A 24344-nucleotide genomic window follows, 5' to 3' on the forward strand; every position below is an offset into this window, starting at 1 on the left:
CTTTTCTTAACTGAGCCACTTTCAGTGTGTCCCTATTCCTCATAAACCAAATAACCCTTCAGACACCCAAACCCTTGTTTGCACAGATGCCTGAAAGAGGAGTGTGGGCATCCAGACCCCACAGAGCCCCAGGAGAACCCCAGTGGATTCTTAGTGTCCACAGGCTACTGGAACAAACCTTCTACTAAGTGTTCTGAGGCAGGGCATCTTCGAGACAGCTGTAAGACACTTAGCTGACGGGAAAAGCAAGTCACCATCCAGCAGTCACACCTTAATATAACAGGGTTACTCCAGACCCAATTCAGATGCCTCTGTCCTTGAAAATAGTCACCTCCCAGTGCTTTTAGATGGGAAGAGAAAACAAAGCCAGAATGGTAGGTGGGGAGAAGCCTGTGCAGAGCAGGAAGGCAGGTCAAGGGGTGGCGAGTGCATGAGACCTATTCTGACTCCAGAGGGCGCTCAAGCGCCGCCTCCTCCAAGAGGCCTCCAAGCCACCTGGTCAAGGCAGCCTGCACCCTAGCACCAGCTGAAGTCACCTCCCATGAACATTTGTCTCCTTGGTTATCAGCTGCCTCCCCGACAGGAATGAAGACACAGCGCTCGTGTGTTGGGCACGTGAATGCAGAGGAGCCATGGAGTCTTGCCCCCAAGTTCTCCCGAGAAGCCCGCGTCACTGGGCATCCCAGGGAGGGTGTGCAGGCACTAAGGGCACCACCACTCTGAGGTCACAGGTGCCAGAGAAGCCCTTACCACTGCCCAGGAGCCTCTCCTAAGAAAGTCTGTGATGAGTTGTGTTGGCTGGAAAAGTTCACCTAACTTGGGCCTGGGGAACTTCCTGAAGGACATGAGCATGGGAATGTCCTGTGAAGGTCATCTGCTTGAACCCTGTGGCTCAGAGAAGGGTTTGTCTAAGGTGATACCCAGAATTACATGCAGGCCCAGAGCAGCTGGGGTCCCCTCAGCCTCTGAGTACTCAGCCCACTCCTCCACCCTACCCCATTGGCTTCAACTAACTCTGGACCGGAAGCTGGCGTACCCACCATAGCTACAGCCCTGGTGGGGGTGTCGGGTGCTCAGGGCATGTCACCAGGGTCCGCTACCCTAGCTCAGTACACACGGGGAGCCAGCTACAGGAGGCTCACCTCTCCAAAGGAGGTGGACCAGTCTGGAAACACTGGGAAGTCAGCACACACAGGGCTCAGAGGGCCTGGTGCTGTCCTTGTTCTAGAGAAGTCCTGGGATTTTCCCAGGCATGCAAAGGGCGTTGGGCAAAAGTTTGCGTCTATTCTCACCTCCAGGTGGTTCTGAGAAAAACTAGAGCAGTCAATTGGGAGTAATTATTCTGTTGAATTAAAAAAAAAAAAAAAAGATGATTTTTACACTAAAGCCTTAAAGGGTCTGGAAGGCCCCAGACTAACTTGCTTAGATTGGTTGGTCCTGGTTCTCCAGTGGGCACTTTCCAAGCCCACGTGGGCCATGGCATTGGGAAATGGAGGAACGGATTTGGGAAGGTTGGGATACAGACAGGCTTGGCACTGTGGGTGGCAGTTGTCAACTCCCAAGTCACCAAGCTAGGACCATGGAGCGGCAAACCTACTACCTTCCTAGGAGAAGAGGAGAGACTAGGAAAACATCCTCCCTCCCACCCCAGCCAAAATCGTCCCCCTTGCACACTGTTTCTTGTTAGAAAACAAAGCCTCCAGGAAGGAATTCGTTTTTTAAGGTATCATTCATCATTTACACCTGAGAGTGAATGCGTTTATCAAATCTTTCCTGAGAACAGATATTTTTTTTTTTTTCTGAGAGAGGGCAGGACAAAAAGTTGCACAAAAAGCCACTGAGCTTCTAGCCAGGCAGCATGCCAGGGAAGGGAGGGGAGAACGGGCAGGGGGTGGGGCACACGGACGGTACATGCCATCTCCTTCACGATCTGGCCTGATCTCAGCAGGATGGGAGAGGCCCGGGGACTAGGGTGGGTAGGTCCAGGCCTCAGTGTGGGAGCACCATAGGCACATGGTGGCACTTGCTGGGACCATATGAGGCAGGTGGCCCTGGAGTTCTTGCGACAGCCCTCTCCTGCCCTTGGAAGTGAGCAGGGGGTAGAGGACTACTCTGGGTAGGACGGTGAGGCTCCACAGTGTCAACGTGCATCTGTGTTGTGATCTAGGCTGCTGCTGGGTCCCAGGATCTGCTGTGCCCACAGCAGAACAAGAAGGTGCCAGGGCAGCTGTGCTGAGAAGGAGCTGTTGCTGATATTTCTGGCCCCCAGGAGTCCTGGCCAGACAGGTCCAGAGCAGGAAGGGAGTGGAGGCAGTGAGAGACAGGGACACCGCTGCAGGAGGCAGGGGCCTGCCATGAGCGAGGGCCCCGAGACGCAGACTTGCAGGCCTGTCTTGGCAGGGCTTGTCACACCTGGGAGGCAAAGATCAATTAGAACAAGGGAAGGGGATCTCCAGACAGGAAGGTATCCCTTTGCCCTAGCCCCACACCCACACGAGAGACCTTAAGTTGGCCTGTTGAAGAGGGTGTGGCTTTGCAGAGCTGTTTCAGCAAAGCCAGAGGAGGGCTCTACCAAGATGCTGGTAGTGGGTCAAGCCAGCCCAAGCATGCAGGCCAGGGAACATTCTAGGCAGCTGGACTATGCGATTGCAGGTCAATGAGCATGGATACATAAGTGAGAAAGTGGGGCCTCCCACCATGAGCCCATAGCCCTCTGCCCCAGGGCCGGACCCTCCTCCATTCACCTCAACATCCAGGGAGGGATCAGATTTCTTTCCCCACTGAGTCCTCTTGGTGGCCGCCAGCTCCTTCCGTACATTCTGATTGGGGGCATCAGAGTGGAGACCAGGAACTAAGGTGAGGCTTAAGGAGGGGGCTGGGGTCCCCAAGGCCCAATCCCCTGCTTAGGATACCTCACTCCTGAAAGCAAAAGGGACCCCAGGCCACCTCCTGTCTCTGCTGCCTTCTGACCCGCAGGCCCATCCATAGCCCTCCCAGACCCACACCCCGCCCCAGCTCCACTCCTGAAACCACCCCTTGCTCTCAGGCTATCCCTCCTCTGACCCATGTCACTCCACCATGAGACATCAAGGAGGGACAGGATACCTGGGGGTTCTGATCTCCAGACTCCTGAGTCTTGCTGATCCACAAGTTGAGCTTGGATGTCACAACCCCTGGCAATCTCAAGTTGTCCTAAAAAGAAAGGTTCTAGCTTAGAGCTTGGGACCATTGGCCACTTCAGGGCATTTTCAGAGGCCCTGGACTAAGGACATGACTCTACCTTAGTCCCACATCCATCTGTGCTTGCCATGTGGACTGGGGATAGCACCCCCTGTAGGGATTCGTGTGCCCAGTTGAGGTGACTTGGCTTGAGGACATCAATGGTAAGTCAAGGTTCTTCCAACATTAACACATGAAAATACTGTTTTCTGGCACTGCTAAGGCCTACATTGGGGCTTTGGAGACCTCAGGGCGTCTAAGCCTGGAGACCCCCCAATAGGACTCCATCCCTCACCTTCCGGCTGGAGGCTGGTTCTGCGTGACTCTGGCCAGTCAGTTCCTTCTCAAAGAGGTGGCGCTTGCTGGCCACACCCACAGGAGCCACAAAGAACTCAGTGCGGATGGAGCCTTGAGACCTGACCGATGCTGACCTCTGGAAACAGAGACACAAGCCACTGAGCTGTGCCTGTGAGGTGCATGATCACCTGGGCAGGAACCCTTGGCCCTGGGGAAGAGCCCCGCCACACCTGTATGGCTGTGTGGTATCTCTCTAGCTTCTCCCCCAGCTTGACTGAGGTGGCTGGCAGCCTCACGCTGGCACTGCAGGGAGAAGATAGGGTAAGACAAACCAGGTGAGACACCCACCTTGGGGAGGCCCTGGCCCCGGGTCCTGAGGAGCGGCCCCCTCACATCCTGCCATTTTGGCAAAGAGAACAAGGAATAGTCTGTAATGACTTGGTTAAGGGAAGACTTCTGATTCCAGGGAGTTTCCTCCCCTCTTGAAAAAGAGCCCATTCAGTGGGACATCCCAGAACAGAAATATCTCACTCCTTCCCTCTTCCCTTCTCCTCCCACATCATCTCCTGAACTTCCCCTTCCTGCCTTCCCTAAACCTGTGGCCATCTTCCCCTCTCCCTGCTTGCCCCGCTGAGCTCTCCTCTCCACTGCCACCAGATTGCTCCTACCTTGAATAGATTTTGTCCCTTCCAGCCTCTCCCCCCTGGGGCCACAGGACAAGGACCAAATTCCCTGGCACAGCCCTGGAAGTGACCCATCCTTACCTTTCCTCTCTGTGCTGGCACCTCCCCCCTCCCTGACACATAGCTGGTGCCAGCCAGCTAGAATCCTGTGTCTACACCGTGCCTTTCACCTGCTGTCCCCTCAATTCAACATGCCACTCCTCCAGTGTTCCATCTGGGAATCTCCCACTAGTTCAAGTCCCACACTGAATGTCCCACTGCTCTGCGACACCTTTCTAGATCCCACAGGCTGAGCTGCTGCTGCAGCCACCAAGCTCTGAGCCCGTTACACCTTCCTATCCTGTATCTCCCTGCTGAGGTGACTCTGTATTTGATGGTCTCATGTGAGTTGCCTGAGGGCCGCCACTGTCTTTTTTTCGGGGTGGGGGGCGGTTTACTGGGGATTGAACCCAGGGACACTCAACCACTGAACCATGTCCCCAGCCCTTTTTTAAAAAATATTTTATTTAGAAATAGGGTCTTACTGAGTTGCTTAAGGCCTCACTACATTGCTGAGGCTGGCTTTGAACTCGTGATCCTCCTGCCTCAGCCTCCCAGGCTGCTGGGATTACAGGCATGTGCCACCTCGCCCTGATAGCTGCTGTATCTCATTTTTGTTCTCCTCATCCAACCCCCACACCCCATGGCCTGGCCTAGCAGAGGCGGCCTCAGGAAGATTAGAGGGCAGAAGAATATAGCAGAGTGGGTCAAATTCCCAGCATGGGCAGAACCGCTTTTCAGATCCATTTTCAGAATTTTTCCAAAATACAGTCATCCGTGCACAGAGCATGGGGTCCTCATTAAACACACAGAGTCCCAGGCCTCCACCCAAGGCCTGCCAATATAGAGTCTCCCTCCTGAAAAGCCCACCTCCTCTTCCCACCTCAACCCTGAGACTCAAGCCCCCTCCCCTTCAGAGCTTCTCCCCCCAGCAGCTCTCCCGGATGCCCCCTCCCTTTCCATCTCACATGGCCTCAGTCCCTCCTGTTAATCCCTCCCTCTGACAGATCCAGAGCTCTGGCAAGATCTGCACGTTCCCCTTGTACAGCCTGGCACAGGAGGGCAGGGGCTCAGGAAATATTCCACCAGACAGCAGAGAGTTGAAGCCTCCAGGCTTCCCACCTGCGGGTGAAGGCTTTTTCTGAGCTGTCTTTCTTAGGGCTCATCTGAAATGAGAAGAAGAGGCAGTAAGCAGGAGTCCCAGGGAAGTCAGTGCCCCGCCCCCCAAGACAGAGCCCAGCTCTCGGTCACTTCTTTCTCCCCGACCCCCTACCACCAAAGAAACACATGACCACACCTTCATGAAGGCCCTCTTCTAATCTGGGAAGCACCTGCCTCCGCCCACTAGTCTGGGCCCAAAGCCATTCCTCACCTTCTCGAGCCCTGCTCACGGGTTACCTACCACCCCACTGCTGCCCCACTGACCTAGAGCTCTATGGGCACCCATCAACCTCAGGCCTCCAGCCTCCTCCCCAGGCCCTGGAATGCATTAGGGCACAAAGCACAGTCAACAGTGAATGAGTGGATGACCCAGTGAACACAAGAACTAAGAATAAATACTGGGTCACAGCCAAATGAGACTTCCCACTCCATGTGATTTGCACTGTTGGGGTGGGAGCAGATCAGAGAGAGCGCTGTGGGAACCCTGCTGCTCTGCCGGGCTCTCCCTCCTGGGTGGGGACCAGGCTTGACATAGGCAGGTGTGGGGCCAGCAGCCCTGCAGCAGCCACTAGGTGGGGCTGCTCATGCTAATTTACATCCAGTCATTAACTTTTTCCTTTAATAGGAACTTGTACATGTTTTTGGCTGGCCAGGGGGACTCCAAAGCCCCTCTCCATCCAGTGGGTCTTCATGCTATCAAACCTAAGCCTCCTTTTCTATAATGGGTAGTTTCCTTGGCTTGCCCTCAGAAGATTAGCGACAAGAAAGTCCTGGGCTCTCACCCGAAAGGAGATGGTCCTGGGGCTGGAGCGTTTAAGGGAGCTGCTGTAGGTGATCTGAGTGGGGGAGAATGTGTCGTCTTCTTCTTCCTCCTTGCTGGGGATTTTTACCTGGGTGGAGCACAGAGTGACAGGAAGTTGAGATCTCACCGTCCTCCGCAGAGATCTAGGGCCCTACCGGCTGGGGCACCCCTAAACCCAGGCTCATCCCAGGAGCTGCAGGAGAAAGGGGGCAGGGGAGACAGTCCTGGGCCTAACCCTCCTGCCTTTGCTGGAGGCGGCCAGGCTCCCCAGCAGGGCTTTCTAGGAGATCTTCTGGAAGGATCTGAGACTTCCTAAAGACCTGCTAGGGTCCTGGAGTCCAGGTCCTAGATGAGGATGTGGTATGGGGTCCCAGATGCTCCCTGCCCCACAGCTGATGTCCCTTTCAGTGGCTAGGAACAGCAGGGAGACTCAGCCTGAAGGTGGGAGGACAGGAAGCAGCAAGGGAACCAGAGGCCACTGGTAGGACTGGCAGGGAGGCCAGTCAGGGAGGAGGGACGGGAGTGCTGCCCACCTGGAGAGAGATGGGCTTGAGGCGGGAAGCCACCTTTGGAGGGTCTGGTGAGGAAGATGGGGTCTCCTCAGGGAGGGCTTTTTCTCTCTGCTCCTTGGTGGTAGCCTGGCTTTTCCCAGAGGCCTGGGGTAGCTCTGAGGCCACTGCCCTCTTTGGGGCCAGCTTCGTCTCTGAGGCCGGTGACTTTTCAAAGATGGATGCTTTCTCAGACACCAAGCTCCTCTCTGGCGTCTTCTCAGAGACACTTGCTTTTTCTAGAATCGACTTTTTCTCCAAGACGGATCTCTTCTCTGCTGCTGCTCTTTTCTCAGACACAGATGTTTTCTCAGGGGCCGGAGACGTCTCGGAGACACCTGTGTTTTCTGGAACAGGCTTCTTCTCTGAGCTGCCTCTCTTCCTGGGCACTGCTGTCTTCTCAGCTGCAGATGTCTTCTCTGGGGCTGACCCCTTCTGCGAGACACAGGTTTCCTTGCCAGGCGCTGCCGTCTTCTCTGACACAGGGGATTTCTCAGCGACTGAGGTCTTCTCTGGAGCCAGGGCCTCCTCTGGAAGCCGCTTCTTCCCTGCTGCTTGCTCCTCCTCTCGGGCCCAGGGTCCCCGCTGCTCCCGGCTCAGTCTTCTGCGGGGTGGGGGTTCCGGTTCCTTCTTGGGCACTAAGGGCTGCTTCATGGCCTGCCCAGGTCCCAGGCTGTCCCTTCCCTCCTCAGCCTTTAGCCTCTCCTGGATGGGGGTCTGTGCAGCCTCTACTGCCTGCCGCCTCTGCCTCCGCTCCTGCCGAGTCCTGAGAATTGTTTGGATTTCCTCAACTTCATCTTTGGAGGCTGGGGGTGGTGGCTTGGGCACCTCGGCTTCATCTTGGGGTGGTGGCTTGGGCACCTCGGCTTCCTCCACGCTGGGCAGCCTGAGCCAGAAGTTGGAGATGGGGGGCAAAATAGAATCAGAAGACATCAGAGGTGAGACAATCAACAAACACTGACCATGCAACAGTTTTGTATGTGCCAGGGTGTGCTGGGAGTTGTGGGGGTCAACAAGAGTAAATGGGGTCCCTGCCCCATAGAGCTTAGATCAAGGTCAGAGGCACTCAAAGGTCACACAGCTAACTGGAGAGAGAACTGGAATTAGAACTCAAGGCTTCTAAGTCACCCTCCCATACTCCTGTCAGTCATGTGGGTGCAGCTGGGATTAGATGGCAGTCATAGGTTTGGCTTAGCCCAAGACACATATCCTGGTTCCCTCCTCTGAGGGGCAAAGGAACAAGAGCAACCTGAGAAGATTGCCCCAAACCTAGAGCACTTGGTCTCCAGCTAAAGGAGATTCTTTTCCTTCCACCACCCTGCTCTCCATTAATTTCAAGCCAGTCAACTCACGGATTCTCAGTTTTCAAATCTGCAAACTGAGCTTGTCAGGGGGCATGATGAGCCTCCCACCCTGAGAACACAGTCCTGGTGCTGAGGTGGCATTCAGTAAGTTCTGGGCCCTTCTCTCCCTCCCCACTCCTCCCCTCAGAAGTGACTTGTGGGGGGTCAAGGCTTGAGGGAGGCAGCCTGCTGAATGGACAGAGTCAAGCCATGGAACTTTACAAATCCAAGTGGAAATTCTGGCTGTATTACTCTTTAGGTATATGATCTGAGCATGGCACCTAAATGCCCTCCCACTAGTTTCTTCCTGTAAAACTGGGTAATCATCCGTCTCTCAGGGACAGTATAGGATTTAATGAGCTATGTCCATAAGATGCCCAGCCACGTATGGGCCCAAGGATGGTCCCAACAAACAGCAGCCCTGGTAGTTCTAATGGAGATGGAATCCAGCAGAGCTGAGGAGGGGCCTGGAGAGCGTGAGAGGAACTTGAAATTTGTCCTTGTACCCTTCAGCCTCATTCTCTGGGTCTCAAGCCCAGAGCAGGCCAAACGCATTGCACAGAATATGCCTGGGGCAGCTAAGTCCATCCCTGTCACCCAGAATGAGGAAATGAGGCCCAGCCCCCACCCGAGTACCTCTCAATGGCTGGATGGTCCCCATTCTGGGCGAGTTTGGGAGCCTCGTCATCTGTGACGGAACTCATGTTGCGATGCCGGCGCCTGCGTTCACGTTCCTGCTCCTCCTCATCTTCTAGAGTCCGCTGCCGGGCCAGGCTGGGGGAAGGAAGTGGGGATCAGCACAGCCCTGGGGACACCCCAGCACCCTTCCCAAGACAGACTCCCAAGGGCTGAGAGAAGAGAGAACACCCTCTAGGCCTACAAGCCTGGCAGTGTGGACAGTCTTAACAGAGCCATGCTGGACTTCAGAAACCCAGGATGAACGACAATATGTAAAATCTCTCATTCAGATTTGTGTAGGGGCCAGGCACAGCGGCTCACACCTGTAATACCAGCAACCTGGGTAGCTAAGACAGGAGGGTCACAAGATTTTTGTAGCTGAGCATGGTAGCACACCCCTAAAGTCACAGGCACTTGAAAAGCTGAGGCAGGAGGATCATGGGAGCCCAAAAGTTCTAGGCCCACCTGGGTAACACAGCAAGACAGCTAGATTTGCTAAATTGGCCTCAAATTTGCAATCCTCCTGCCTCAGCCTCCCAAATAGCTGAAATTACAGGCTTGTACCACTGTTGTCTGGCTCCGGGATTATAGGATGTTTAGCAGCAGCAACAACATTTCCCAGTTGTGAAAACCAAGTTTCCCAACATTACCAAATACTATTAATATACCAATATTACCAAATAACCTGTAGGGGTCAAAATCACCCCATGAGAATCACTGTGCTGAAATTTTCTCAGGACCCCAGAATGGAAATGTGGGGCCTTCCCTCTCTAAGGTGACTAGGAATGTGGAAAGGTGAACATAGTGCTGCCCAAAGAAAGCAAATGAACTTGACAAGTCCCTTTCTCCTTTCAGTCTGAGAATTCTTAGATAATATCCCTTAATGGACAATAAACAGGGGAACTTCCTCAGAGTTATCCAATTCCCCATAAAATTTCTTAGCCTTTAACGATATGGGGCAGGGATAGACTCACACATAAGATCAGTTACACCTGGAAAAGATTCTAATATGCCTTCATTTCCCAGGAGCACTTTGAACCTCTCCCATCTTTTAGAACTTCCCTTTGCCTGAAGAAGTAAGGGGACCTTGTACACCCTAATGTGTTTCCTGCACCAAGTTACCCTTCACTCATGGGACAAACAGGCACTCTCTCAACCAGACCCCACTAATCCATCCAGCTGCTCTTCATTCACACACCTCTCCATCCAGCTACCTGCCAATTGAAATGCCCCTCTAACTAGTCACTTACTGGTTTCCCTGCCCACTTCTGTCATCTTATCCACTGGCCTACCACCCACCTACCCACCTCTCCTCCAGTCCATCTTTCCTTCCATCCACCTGTCCTTCAAATCCAACCAAATACATACTTGCTAAGCATCTGCAAGAGGCCAGCACCATGTCAGGAACCATGGGTATCAGAACAACATGGCAGGACCTCCACTCTGGAGAAACCTATAAACCAGTGATCTAGAAGCATATCCACCAAGAATTCTTCCAACCAAAGTACAGAAACGGTTCTGCAGAGTAAACGACAACCGCAGATCAATATTATCAGAAAAGGTTCACAGAAGGGACGGAACCTACACAGGATCTCAATGGATGATTTCCATAGGGCTCTTGGACTGAGGGGAAATGGCAATCCAGACAGAATCAGGGCATCGAGCAAACTGAGAAATTCGAAGGAATGGGGTCTGTTGGGGGACAGGATGCTGTGTTTCACCCAGAGAGGCAAGAGGATTTAAATAGGGGAGCATGGGGCTGTAAAGATTAGATGGGCAGAGCATTTTATGGCACTTCTTGTGATACCCATAGTGCTCTTTGGAGCTCAGGTCACAAGTTTCTAGAGCTTTCCCTGAGCTACAGCAATGAATAGAAAGCCTCCTCTTGCTGTTTCCAGGTGCCAAACTCTCAGGTCTCTTTAGCTCTCCTGGTCACTCTGCCCCTGAAGTGTATCATCATGAAATCAAGCCTTGACTCAAGGGGACTGGCTTCTGAAGGGAAAAAACAAAAATCACATGAACCCACAAATTTCATACACTGAATTGCATCTAAGACGCACCTGCAGGCCTCCTGAAGGAGAGATTCCTCGGGAGTCTTTATAAGGGAGGGTCAGGACCTGGTTTCTAGATCTCCTGCCCTGGGGCAAGTGGATTCCTTTCCTTTTCCTCAGTTTTCACTCTTAAAATGATAAGGATGTGCCACATAAACAGCTCTAATTTTCTTCTAGGTCCAGCCTCGAATTTATAGAGCCCACATTTGCTCAACAAATATTTTTTGAGCACCCATGTCCCAGGCATGACTCCAGGGGCGGGACAGAGTGGGGAATGAGACCGACAGTCTCCTTCCCTTCACAGAGCATGCGGAGGACGAGAGACTGCCAACAAGGAAACAGGACTCTGAACAAAGTGATGTGGGCCAGGTGTCATGAGGACGATGGGACGAGGTAAGTGACAGGAGAGAAGGTGCTTGGGTGGAAGGCCTCTCTGAGGGACCTGGTTCCCGAGCAGCCAGGGAGCCCATCTGGTGGCAATGTTCCAGAAAGGGAGCACAGCACACAGAGAGTCCTAGAATGAGCAGAGAGGGGTTCGGGGGACAAGGGCAAGCCAGGGCCAGACAGCAGGCCCCAGTGAAACTGGATAGCAGCAAGGGCAGAGCACAGGGCCATGGAGACCCTCTAGTATCCAGGATGGTGACAGGCACCCAACAGGTGCCAACAAATGTGAGAGAACAAGTGTAAACATCAGCTCCCCCAGGAATTGCCAAACCTCTGCCACCATCTGCGAGAGCACAAAGGTGGGGAGCAAATCCTGAGCCCCTTAAAGGCAATCTGTCCATCTCTCTGGGCAGGGAGGGGAATGTCTACCAGCAAATCACCCCACAGGAAAGGAGCTGCCTTAGGAGAGAACCTTCTAGTTTCTCCCAATTCTGCTACCAGGGCAGCTCTTTGGAGGAAGTATCTCAGTGCCCCCCTCATCAGTCTCCCCTCTACTCCATTTTGGTGCACATGCAGAGGAGCTCCCCCATCAAAGTTTCTAATATGGAAACAGGAACCCAGTAGATGCCAACAAATATAAAGGAACAAGTAAGTGTAAACATCCATTTTCAGGACTATGTCCTTAATCACGGCCTTAAACAAGATTCCCCTGGGCCTTCACATGAGCCCTGCGGGTGCTACATATTTGTGGGTTGATACTTCATTCATTCACTTTCTTATGAGCTGGCTTTCACCTGAAGTCACGTCTCCGTCTCTTCTTCTCTGGATGCACCCCTGCCCATCCAAGTTTGGAAATGGCTCTTGCCCTCCAAAGAGGGATCCACATACTAAGGAAAGTGACCCACAAAGTCAGAAGTTCCTCACTCCTGACCACACCCAGAGCAGGACTGGGCTAGAGCCTCTGGGATTCTTTGGTCCTGAGCAACCCAGTTCCCACACACAGGTTCTCAGCCCTCAGGGAAGCAGTGTATTTGTTTATCCTTCTACGGGGCCCTATATGGTATGTGATCAGTCTGAGCCTGGTCTCTTCAGAAGTGACTCACTCCCTAGGCTGGTCCAGGCCTGGGCTATAGGGGATGGGGGCCAGTTGTCCTTGAGTGTTTCCAAGCTGTAAACCAAGACCCTACAACTCGCCCACAGTGATATGGCCACCCGGGCTGCTCAGGAATCTTGGGGCTTCCTTAACCCCAGTACCTAGCAAAATAAGAGTCCCTTCAGCACCACCCCACCCTGAGGGAGGAATGTTATCACCAATAAGCAAAGATTATTGGCCTCTAAAGATGAGGAAATGAACAGAAATTGAAAGGACACAAGGCAAAGGTCAGTCCCCAGGTGGTATAGCTGCTAAGAGCCCAATAATAGAGTTGAGGGCCTAGAACAGTGCTTCATGTTTGTTGAATGTAGTGACAAATAAACTGATAAATAAAAGAATAAAGGAAGAAGTGATAGCACTAATAACAAGTGCTTCCCAAAACACCAGGGACTAACTATCTTAGGATTGCTTCAGTGTACAAATACTACAAATACCAGTGATGTTATCCTCTACATCCCTGTAAGGTGAAGGTCATCACATCCATTTTGCATAGAAGGAAATGGAGGCATTTTCTGAAGAAAATGCAACTAAAGAAAAGAAGGAACCAAGACTCCACCTAAGTCAGCCACCCAAGACCTCATGTGATTTACCATGATACCAACTAGCAGAAAAGGTTGTCCTGGGAGGACTTGCAGTGGGGGAGGCGGGTGGGAGAACTACTTAGCAGCCCACCCACAGCAGAACATTAAGGGAAAAGAGCCAGAGAGCCCTGGAGGTTCAGGATTCTCTATCCCAGGAAAGGGTGCAACCTGGGAGGGCAGAGGTTGGGGGAAACCCAGTGACCTTTAAGCCCCAGAACCAGGTCCTGGGTGGAATCTGCAGGCTCCAAGAGCAGGGTAATGCCAGTCACTCTCACCAGCTAGTGCCACAGCCCTGGACACCTGGCCCACCACTCCCTTCCTCTCCACAAACCTTTCCTCCACCTCCCAACCTTCATTTGGGATCAGACACCCCTCTATTTGCCTCATAGGGGCCTCTAATCCTTCCCCACCCCCGATTTCACCAACTCCATCCTTTGGGTATGGGACTTCTCATTCTCTTTTATATAATTCTAAAGTCCTTCCTCCCTGATAAGCTCACGCAGACCACTCTCCTATCTAATTTCCATCTGTTCTGCATCAAGGGCACCAGTGGTTGTTAAGTGTTAAGAATAGTAGCAGAACCCATTTTCCCAAATTGAATCCCATGCAGAAGCCCATTCTTTAGGCAGGGCTTTAACTTTACTCTAAGGAGCCCTGGGGGCTCTTTAGCTAGAATAAAGTTCTAATAACTTTATTCTAGTTAAAGTAGGGAGAGGATGTGAAGGCTGCCCCAGAAGCATTTTGTTGACCCTGGGGCTCAAGAAGCAGGGGCTGGGCTGGGAATATAGCTCAGCTGGTAGAGTGCCTGCCCCACATACACAAGGTCCTGGGTTCAAGTCCCAGCACCATAAAAAAATAAAAAATAAAAGCAGGAGCTGGGGAAGGGAAAAACAGAGGAAGAAACCCAGGCCTGGCCATGACCTTGGGCAAATCTTTACCCCAGAGTGGGCAGGCATCAAACTCCCCTTCCACATACTGAGGGGTCACTGTGAGTGGTCCAAGGTCCCTTTTAGCCCAGATGATCTAGGGAGAGGTGCCAGGAGGACTCAGGAAAGCACTTGGAGGTGGGAGGGCTGCTTAAGGCCCCGGCAAGGAAATGATTAACCTGTGGCTGCTTAGTCCCAGGCACTCCCAGATCCACTCCTCACCCCCAGCAGACAGGCCTGGCCTAGCCCCACGGTCACCAGGTCAGCTCAGGGAAGAAAGGACAAGGCGGCTGACCAGGGCAGCTAGCCAGACAGCTCACAATCCCAGGGCTGGAGCGCCTGAATTTCTATGTACCATTAGACAGTGGCCCTCAGCTCCTCACCCTTACTAGGGTCCCTCACTAGGACCACACTCACCACACCCTGCCTAACCTGGGAGGCCCGGTTGACTCACAGCCCTTTCCTGCTGGCCCGCTGAGGCTTGTTGTTCAGTCGAGGAGCAGAGTGAGAGCAAGCCTCTGCTCCAGGTGCCTCATCAGGGTGACTGTTGGCGGCAGCTGAGTCTACCCACAGGGCTCTGTGAGGGCTGGAGCCAGGCAGGGAGGGTAGCCCAGACCTTCCGTGGACATCCACTTGGCCTAGACATCCCCTGGGAACTTGGCCCCACCCCTGTCCATGTCCATCTGAGCAGTGGAAAAGCTAAGACCAGACCTTACTCCCGCTTTAAAAGTTCTGCTGCCCCAGCTGCACCACCCCCACATACAGACACGTCCACCCTGCTCATAACCAGGTGTGCTCTCAGACACGGAATCACATACAGCCCACCAGAGGATGAGCTTCTGAGGACATAGTGTCTGTTGTGTATTTTTAACCCAATACAGAGTACTGAGGTCTGCAATAAGCATTTAGACTGAACATACTTGGATCTGCAAACTCTGAACTCGGTAATACAAAAACCCACTGCCCACACACACATCTCATCACTACACAGGCCATAAACATACTCGCCCACACATATGGCCACACACACACTTCTAAGCATGCATTCATAGGTACAGATAATGCCACACCTAGAAGCCAAGACACTCCCACATCAACCCCTGAACACTGACCCACAAGCAGAGTCCAAGGCCTTGACCCCCAGCCCCACCCTCAGCAAACCTTCCCTGGGGTGTGTCCAACCTCTTTAGCAGCCTGGGTTCTTTTCCAGAGCACTGGGTCCCCTCCATTCTTGGGGCTTACCTTTTCCCCTCTTTAGACCCCATAGGCTTCTCTGCACTGAGGTTACTGGGCAACTGTCCTCAGAGCAGTGTGGGATTAGGAGAGTCTGGGGAACACTCCCTGTCCCCCTCCCTCCAGCCCAGGAGAATGAGCTGCTATGGGGAAGCTCAGTCTGAAATGCTGGAAAAGCTCTGAAGCCCTTCAGGGAGGATGAGAGGGCAAGAAGGAGATCCTAAAGTGCTGGAAAATTCCTGCAAGATGCCTTGATAAGGAAGGCCTGTGGTACCCAAACTGCTGGAGGGTGCTTGGCTGCACCTGCAGAGATGGCCCTAAACTCATGATAGGTCTGAAGATCTAAAGACTCACCTGTAAGGACCCGAGAGGCCAATTTCTACCTGCTAAAAATCAAACCAAGGGAACCAGGTTCCAGCTATTGGAACCTGTGCTATTGCATGAACCTCCGTTTTTGTTAAGAACAAAGAATGAGTGTACGTTTGGGGAGACAGGGTGCCCAGTGTAAAGATGAGGAGATAAAGATGCTCATTCCAGCACTTCTGGAAAGGGGAGAAAGACAGCTCCAAAAGAAATCACTAACCACAATGAGAAGGCTGCCTCCTGGATACCTGCCTTTCCTAGGCTTCTCAATCCTGACAGGAAGTTCAGCAGGGTGGGGTAAGATACTCAATCCCCAGACTCTTTGGGAAACGAGTTCTCAAATAAAGATGGGTCAGCAACCATCTCGAAGTCCCCAGCCAAGCTGCCACTCCAATGCCATACTCACAATCTGAGCCTCCCTTGATGGAGAAGGGGGGTGGTCTGTCTCTTTCTTGTCCTATTCATAGTTCCCCATTCTGCTAAAGTAAGGTCACTCCTATTCCCTCTCCCAAGAGGGGCTGACAGACACTAGGCAGGAGCCTGACACTACAGCTCTGCACCGGAGCCAGGCGCAGTGAGGGAGGCCGACTCCTTCCCAATTCCCCCAAATGTTCTTTTTACCCCACGCAGGGGGAAGGTCACACCCTGGAGCTGTCCAGGCTGAGGATCAACCTTCCTTCGACAAGTACTCCGTTTGGGGTCCCAGCCTCAAAGGGAGGACAGGAAGATGGAGAGGAGCAAGAATACCACCCTGTCCGTGAAGGATCGTGAGTTTGGCCCCAATTCTGTCCCTCCCGAGGAGCTGCAAGACCAGGGACCAGTCTCAGTGCCAGGATCCCAGGGCAGGGAGAAGACCGACGACCAGAGGGGCAGGAGATCCGAAGCTGTGCGGCTGGCCACAGCCAGGCATGGCCTGGCTCCCCTCCTGCCTGCAGCAGTGCTCACCTGGACAGCGCGGACCAGTCCTTTCTGGTGACAGACATGCTGCTGGAGCCCCGCGGCCGCCGCGTGCGTGGTGCCGAGTGCTGGGTGCTGGGTGCTGGGCGCCCGTCGCCGCGTCTCACCTGCGCGCCCCTCCCCCGGCCCAGGTAGGATCACATGGCCGCTTATCTCACCCGCGCTCGCGCCCCGCGCCGCTGCGCTCCAATTTGCCGACCCGGGAGCGGCCTCTGGGGTGTGGGCGGCCCAGACAAAGCCGCATTGATCTCCGACCGGCTGGTCTGGCCGCGCGGGGCGAGCGCCGGGTGGACTGTCCGATCGGCCGCGGGCTCACCGACGGCGCCCGGTGGAGCGCGGGGCTGCTCGGCTGCCCCGGGCGAGGGCGGGCGACTTCCTGCTCAGAACCAGTCAGACCAGCTTGGCGCTGGGCCGCCTCTTCTCGCAGTGTCGCGGCCCCGAGTACCAGGGAGTGGGGCGGAGGGGCGGGGATCCGAAGATCGGGGTCAGGCTGAGCTCTCTGCCTGGAAATCGACTTAGCCCCGAGAAATCCAGGGGCAGGAAGCGGAAAAGGGGAGCAGGTTACAGTAATCTGGCACCGCCTGCCCAACAGACCCCCCGGAGACAGGTTAGGTTTGGCTTCCTCTGGCTGCGTACAAAACACGTGCATAGGAAAACGACCCCTCCCTAGGTGACACTCTGGACTCAAATCCGCAAGCACATCAGTGCCCACAGCACTGAAAACCCAAATGTGCAAAGGACCATCCTTAGGCTCTGAGATCCAACTGTGGGCGCTGGGGCAGGGTGTGTGACAGGACTGAGGAATCTCAGCTTTGCTCCCTCAGAAGGGAAGAGGAAGCCCAGCTAACGGACTAGAGTTCTGGAGCAATCTGAGGCTGCTCAGCCCTGCACAGGTGTCCATCTGGTCTGTGCAATGCCAGGTGCTTTCTATCCAGGAACCTGCTATTTAGATGCTGAGAGGGTCAGGTGCTGAGGTGGGGAATCTCATCTGCCCTGAGAGATCAGAATTGCAGGGTCAGCAGTAGTAGCTGCATAGATCCTGCTCTGAGAGGAAGGAGATGCAGCCCCTGCACAGGGAGGAGAAGATGGCGGGCAGGAACTGCCAGGGTTCTGCTGGCCCTTGCTGCACTGTCTCAGCCTCCAAGTGCTAACCCAGGGCTGGTGGTCCGTATGCTGCCCTCCAATTCAGACCTCACCATGAAGGGCAAGGAGCTGCCAAGTACCAGGTGCACCTGCCTAAAGTACCTCCTGCCCAAAGGGCCCTTCCTCCTCTTGCATAGGAGATGATGTGAGAGGCTCAGGGAGTGACTTCTGGTCAGGGATCCTGGAGACATGGCTTTGAGTGCTCATTCTGCCATTTATGAGTTTGCCTCAGTTTTCTCCTTTGTGGAGTGGGAATAATGATACCTTGCTTTGCTTCCTTCCAGGTTGTGAGAATCAAATGAGTTCCCTGATGGTGACAGGGGAGTGAGCAGCATGAAGACTGATAAGGCCACAGACAGTTATGAGCACTCTGCTCAAAGACACGACCCTGAGCTGTTTGCTCTCTCCAGGGGGAAGAGGAATTGGCAATAGTCAATATCCTTGGATATGCTGATCCAAGGCTGGGCATGTCCCAGGCAACCTCTGTTTCCCTGGAGACACAGTGAATATTCTCCCCATGATTGGTCCGTGATGTCATTTCGATATAGGAAGAAAAGTATCCTGGTTATTTGAAGTCTGGCCCTGCCAGGGATACTTAACAAAGCTAGAGTACAGTCCAGTTTCTAAAAGCCCAAAATCCAATATTATCTCTATGTGAATATAAAAACCTAAAACATGGAAGTTTTAGGTATGAAGTTGGTTTCTGGATTTTTTTTCCTTTTGTTATTTATTTATTTCATTTTGCCAACAAGCAATTATACACATGTAATTGCCCAAAAAATTCCTTGAGGGAGGCACTGTGTATATACCCAGGCACTTCCTGTATGCCAGGTACAATACGTTGTGCAAGGTTAGTATATTAGTTTCCAAGGACTGCTGTAACGAAAGGGGTAGCTTTAAACAACGCTTATTCTCTCATACTTCTAAAGCCTGGACATCTGAGATCATGGTGCTGGCAAAGCCATGCTCTCCCCAAAGCCCTAGGGAGAATCCTTTGTTTCTTAAAGCTTCTGGTGTTTGCTGGCAATTCTTGGGAGTTCCTCGGTATGCAGCTGCATGACTCCAGTTTTCACCTCCGTTGTCACATGGCATTCTCTGTGAGTCTTTGTGTCTGTGTCCAAGTTTCCTTCTTCTTATAAGATTAGGACCAACCCTAATCCAGTCTGACCTCATTTTAACTTGATTATTCCTGCAAATATTCAATTCCAAATAAGTCACATTCACAAGTAGCAGGAGTTATGGTTCAGGGACAGATAATGAGGACTTGGCTCCTGATCTCAAGACATGCCCCATTCACACACACACACACACACACACACACACACACACACACACACACACACTTTGGGGGGGGTGTATTTTTATAGCCCACAAAAGAAATGAAGGGGGCTTGAGTAAGGGCAGTTAGGAGGAGGGAGGGAGAAGATGTTGGCAAGAGTTTTGAAAGACTGAATTGTCAGGACTGAATCCATTGACCATGACTGGTGGCTCCCTTCCTGGTTTGAGGGACTGGGTGAATACAGATGCCACCAATGAGACAGGGTTTGGGGAAAGGACTTAGGGAGGAGGGTGACTACAGACCATAGACCACCAAGAGTTTCTCAACCTTAGTATCACTGACATTTTAGCCTGATAATTCTGTGTTGTGGGAGGTACATGGGAAGATGGTCAGCAGCATGACTGGCCTCTATCCATTTGGATTTAAGGTCCCTGAAGATGCCAGGTGGAGCTGTCCAGTCGAGGACTGGGCATTGATGTGGAAGCTCAAGAGTCAGTAGGAAGGAGGAGGGAGTGATTCTTTGGGGGCAGGGAGGTCAGTATCTGCACCCATGTGTAGGCTCCCTGAACCTCTTGTGTGTCAGAGAGAGGAAAAGAGTGTCTTATTTGCCCAGAACTCCCTCGACACTGTGCCTGGCATAGTAGGCAGTCAATAAAGGTTTGGAGAATTGCACTAACTCAATTGGGGAATAACAGGAAAACCAGATAGCCTGATAACCTCTGCCAAGGGTGACATTGAGAGACTGAGTCAGGGAGAAACTGAGGTCAGGGTGGTCTAAGAATCCAAGACCATTGGTTCCCTGGGTCTGGAAAACCAGATATGGAGCCTCAGCAATTCTCAGAGTAACCATTGGAGTATAAATGACCGTGTCAGTCTTGTCCACCAGCCATTGCACTTGTGGTAGGCATGTCCATCTGAAGAAAGGCTCATGAATATTCAAGGATGAGTCTACCATTGGTAGTGAAGAAACCTGAAAGCATCTAAATGTCCATGAGCAAGAAAATAAATGAGGAAATAATGGTTTTTTCATCATTTCCTGGCAGTGAAAATGAATGAACTGTAGTTATCAATAAGAATGAATTTATGACTTTATTTTTAAAGGGGGGAAGCAAAAGGCATGCATTTATGTAAGGTTTATAAAAAGATGAAAAACTAGGTAATGCACTGATTGGAGATTCATAAACACATAGAAATGTTATAAAGAAAATCAGATAACCATATAGCAGCTCCCCTGACCCTCAGACCCTCAGATGATACAGTCTAAGTTCCCCAGGGAATGCCTAAAACCACAGATAGCACCAAACCCTATGTACACGATGTGTATGTGTATGTACACACATCTATATATACCTATGATAAAGTTTAATTTATAAAGTACAATAAAGAGATCAGCAGTAATTGATAATAAAGGAACTGGCGGTATAGCTCAGTGGTAGAAACAAGTGCTTAGAACATGTTCAAGATCTTGGGTTCAATCCCCCAGGGCTAAAAACCAAAACAAAACCACTAACTATAAAATAGAATGATTACGACAATACACTGTGATAAAAAATGTCAACATCACTTCTCTCCTGGGGCCATTATTAAGTAAAACAAGGGCTACTTGAACTCAAGCACTATGATGTGGCACAATGGATCCTATCACAGCAATGGCCGAGTGTGTGACGGGCAGGAAGCTTACACAGAATGGACATGCTGGACAGCAGGATGGTTCACGTCCAGGGCAGGATAGAGCAAGACTTCATCACACCACTTAGAAGAGTGCACAATTTAAAGTTTATGAGTTGTCCATTTCTGGGACTTTCCATTTAACATTTTTGGACCCATGTTGACATAGGTAGTTGGAACCACAGAAAGCAAAACCACGGATCAGGAGGGTTCCTCTAAACATGAAATTGAGGCCCACATTTACCTTCATAGACAGGCAGGCATCCAGACTGGGGAGGGGCACACAGGGCTTCAAAAGCATTTGCAATATCCTAGTTCTCAAAGTGGGCGGTTACTATCTGGGTGCTCATCTTATAATTCTTTAAATAACTGCAAATGTTTAAAACGTAAGCACGTGTCACTCACTTCCTCCAGGGAGAGTCCACCAATTCCGCGCTTAGCACAGCTGGGTATTCCCGGGTCAGGGGCCAGAGCTTTTCACCATTTCTCAACCAGGGCTGGGGGAGGGATCACTTCATTTCCCCCTCCCCTGAGGTTCTGAGGGGGGCCCCAGAACTTCCAAGTTCAGGCTTGGAATCCCCCCAAATGTAAGATTCATAGGGCAGCTTCTTTTCCAGAAGGCTAGAGTGGAAATCTGGGGGATCCCCAGCCCTGGACAGCTGACTTGGAGGTCATGGCTTGACATTTCAGTTCTGTTCCCAGTCTACCACCCCCTGCCACCAGCAGCTGCCATGCCTGTGGGACTCTTGAGGGAAGAGGAGAAGAAAAAATGTGGCATAGACCCACACCCTGCAAAGATCCAGGACAGGTGTCCCTGGGTTTTAGTGTTTACAACCTATAATATCATTTAAAATATGAATATTGAAATGGTATCCCTTTAACCATTTTGCTTTGTAAATAAACAAGGAAACAATTCACCACCTCCTACCCTCTCCATAAGTAAAGTCTATTTTAATATTAAATAATAAAATGGAAGCATGCACGCTTTAGAACAAAGCTGGGCCCTTTACACAGAAAACATTTAGCTTTATGAAAACCTCATGGCATCTGTGCCCCTCCTTTGCTCATTGTAGAGTAGAGCAACTGAGACTTGGACCACAAAGAGCCAGGTAGGAGGAAGGCTTCCGGGAAGCACTAGTGTCAAGCCACACAGGTGTCTGTCCCCTGACACACCAGCTAGCCAGCTCCTTACACATGCCCACACACACCAGCTCACCCCGTCACTAAGCATGCACAGACAATCACATTCTCCTTCCCAGAGGCTCCAGGTTGGAATGCCTGCCAGGGCACCCAGGGCAGGCCATTCCTCTCCTGAATCCCAAAGCCTCAGCAGAGGACCAGGCTCCCCAGCCTGGGCCTGCCAGTAAGCATGAGCACTTGTTGGCACTGGAGCCAGACAGGGTGCTGAGTGGGACCAGAGTTGGGGAGCCTACTCAGGTCCCCAGGCCTTGGTCTCTGCCTGGGAGTCCAAAGCTTGCCCACATCCAGTTTTCTGGGATGGACTGGGAGTAGACTGGGAGTTCTAGGGACCCCGGTCCTAGCCCTGGTTAGATCTATTGACCTTGAGCGAGTCACTTTCCCTCTCTAGGCTCCAGACAACTGCAGGCTTTGTGCCAGTGCCACAGGGATATAAAGACCCATCCTGCTTAGCCTTGGCCTTGGGAGACTCACAGGCCAGCTTACGAGTGTGTTCTGGAAGGAGAGACTGCCTACCCACAATGCTGGCAAGCTCTGGGGAACTTGGAGCAAAGAGAGAGTCCTATGGGGTCAGGAGAGGAAGCTGCCATCTGCACTGGTCCCAGCAACCTGTCCCAGGCTTCAGCAGCTTGGTCACCCACCTGGAACGAAACGGCCCCCCTGGCTGCCCAGCCCAGAGCCTAGTGGGGAGTGTGACTCACTTCGTGGGGGGCCATTGTGGCTAATGTTTAACCTGCCTCCCTCCTTCAACAGGGCACTTTAGCCCCAGCAACCCGGAGCACCCGGGCCCTACCCTGAGCGCCCCTGCCATTAAGTGGGCTCCAGACCCACAGCTGGGCTCCGACTCTGGGTTCCATGGGGGTGAAGCACTCTAGAGGAAGGGGATCAGCCCTGGCCTCCTGACACTCCAGGACAGGTGGGGCAACAACAGGTGGCATCTTGCCCTGGTCATTCCTAACAGGGAAGGAGGAGCATCAGGCCCATCTCCAGCTGTGGGAAGAGGGGTGTCCACCCAGCTCTCTTTTGTCAATTCTTAAGAGACATCCACCAAGGCCTCCACATCCAGATGTGCCCTGCTGTTGGGGGAGAACTCACCTTTGCCCACCTGGGTGTCCCTTCACCTCACTTGAATATTTCCTCCTTGGTGGGGATGTGGGAACTCCCCCAGTACGTATGCAGGGCCCCTGTCCCCAGATGTGTCCCTCCTGGACAGTAGCTATTTTGGCTCTGTTGGGACCTGGGTTCCAATCTGCAGTCTGCAATCATTAAACCTTATGACTTAGAGGAAGATTTGTAAACCCTCCAAGACTCCATTTTTTTCTCCTGGAAATGTGAGATAATGATACCCACTTCTTAGGCTTCATGAGAATATAATGTTACAATTCCAATAAGGCATTCAGCATAGTATCTTCAATCTTATTTGAAATAGTATTATTAATTAAAGTAAGGAATAAGAGTATAGACGCCGGCAGACTTCATGGCTTAAATCCCAGCCCCACTTCTTGCTGTGTGACCACAGGAGTCATTAGCCTCCCTGTGCCTCAGTGTCTCCCTCTATAGAAAGGGCATGGTAAAAGTGTTTGCACCTAGGGATTTTGTGAAGGATCCTGACGGCAGTGCCTGGTTGTAGTAATGTGCTGTGTGAGCTGCCAGTCAGCAGGAGGCCCCGCCCTCCGCCCTGCTCCCCTGTGGCCAGGCAGCCACGTGAGGGTTCTCCCTGCAGAGAGGACCTGGATGGGGATCAGGGCTCTCCAGTGACCATGCCTCCACACTAGGCCCTGTTCATGCTTATAGCTATGGAGCCCTGCACAGAGGCCTCCCTGGGGAGCCGTGGCAGACTCCCTCCCTTCCCAGGTCTGCTCAGGCTCTCCATCTTCTCTTGCAAAAAGCAAGTGTTGATGCCCACCTTTGTGCTTATCTACCCTCAAGGAGATGGAAAGGTCTAGTCCCATCTGGAAGCAGAAGGAAGGACCTAATGACTTTCAAGAGTCCTCTAGGTTGGCCCTCAGTCCCTTTCCCAAAAGGCCATAGGCTTGGTATTAGGGGCCCTACGCCCCCCCCCAGGGTCCTCTGCTCCCCAGTATTTTCTTTTTTTTTCTTTTTTCTTTCTTTCTCCTTTTTCTTTGTGGTACTGGGGATTGAACCCAGGGATCCCCCAACACTGAGCTACATCCCCAGCCCTTTTTATTTTTTATTTTGAGGCAGGATCTCCTTAAGTTGCCCAGGCTGGTCTCTAACCCATGATCCTCCTGCCTCAGCCCCAGGTCTCTGGGATTGCAGGAATGTGCCACCACACCTGGCCCCGTGTTTGCTTTGAGTCAGGCCCTGGGCAGTTCTTCTTCCTCCACAGGTCAGGGTGGAGACCCCAATCAGCTGGGGCCCCAGGTTAATAGTCGACTGGAAGACTGAGATTCTGCTCTAGATTGGGGGGTCAGGCTCTACGGAAGGGCTGGGAAGAGACAAAGCACAGAGACATGCTTTGGAGTGAGGCCAGCTGAGAGCAGCCCCGTGAGGCAGGGAAGGGTGGGTTTCTGTGGCTGCCCAGGCACGAATCCTAATCCCATGCTCCGTGCTGCAGACCAGCCCCGTCAGGTTCTTCAGAGGCTGTGTGTGACTGGGTGTGTCTGTGCCTAAGGGCT

General features: G+C 52.4%; 1 protein-coding gene across 2 annotated transcripts; it reads right to left on the reverse strand.

Moving 5' to 3' along the window:
* Window positions 1-1710: 1710 nt before the first annotated feature.
* On the reverse strand, window positions 1711-16946 carry Lad1 (ladinin 1). 2 transcript variants are annotated; one of them, XM_021729873.3, is made up of 10 exons: window positions 16407-16946; window positions 8729-8866; window positions 6735-7635; window positions 6182-6289; window positions 5361-5404; window positions 3747-3819; window positions 3515-3652; window positions 3106-3192; window positions 2745-2819; window positions 1711-2412 (listed from the first exon to the last, which is right to left on the reverse strand). In XM_021729873.3, exons 1-10 carry the CDS (start codon window positions 16442-16444, stop codon window positions 2407-2409), a joined length of 1608 nt encoding a protein of 535 aa, XP_021585548.1. In that variant the 5' UTR covers window positions 16445-16946; the 3' UTR covers window positions 1711-2406. The 2 variants fall into 2 exon arrangements, with proteins under 2 accessions (XP_021585548.1, XP_077878698.1); XM_078022572.1 differs by lacking the exon at window positions 16407-16946 and adding an exon at window positions 15108-15145.
* Window positions 16947-24344: the final 7398 nt, after the last annotated feature.

This window comes from Ictidomys tridecemlineatus, chromosome 10 (genome assembly GCF_052094955.1).
Source record: "Ictidomys tridecemlineatus isolate mIctTri1 chromosome 10, mIctTri1.hap1, whole genome shotgun sequence".
Classification (NCBI taxonomy): domain Eukaryota; kingdom Metazoa; phylum Chordata; class Mammalia; order Rodentia; family Sciuridae; genus Ictidomys; species Ictidomys tridecemlineatus.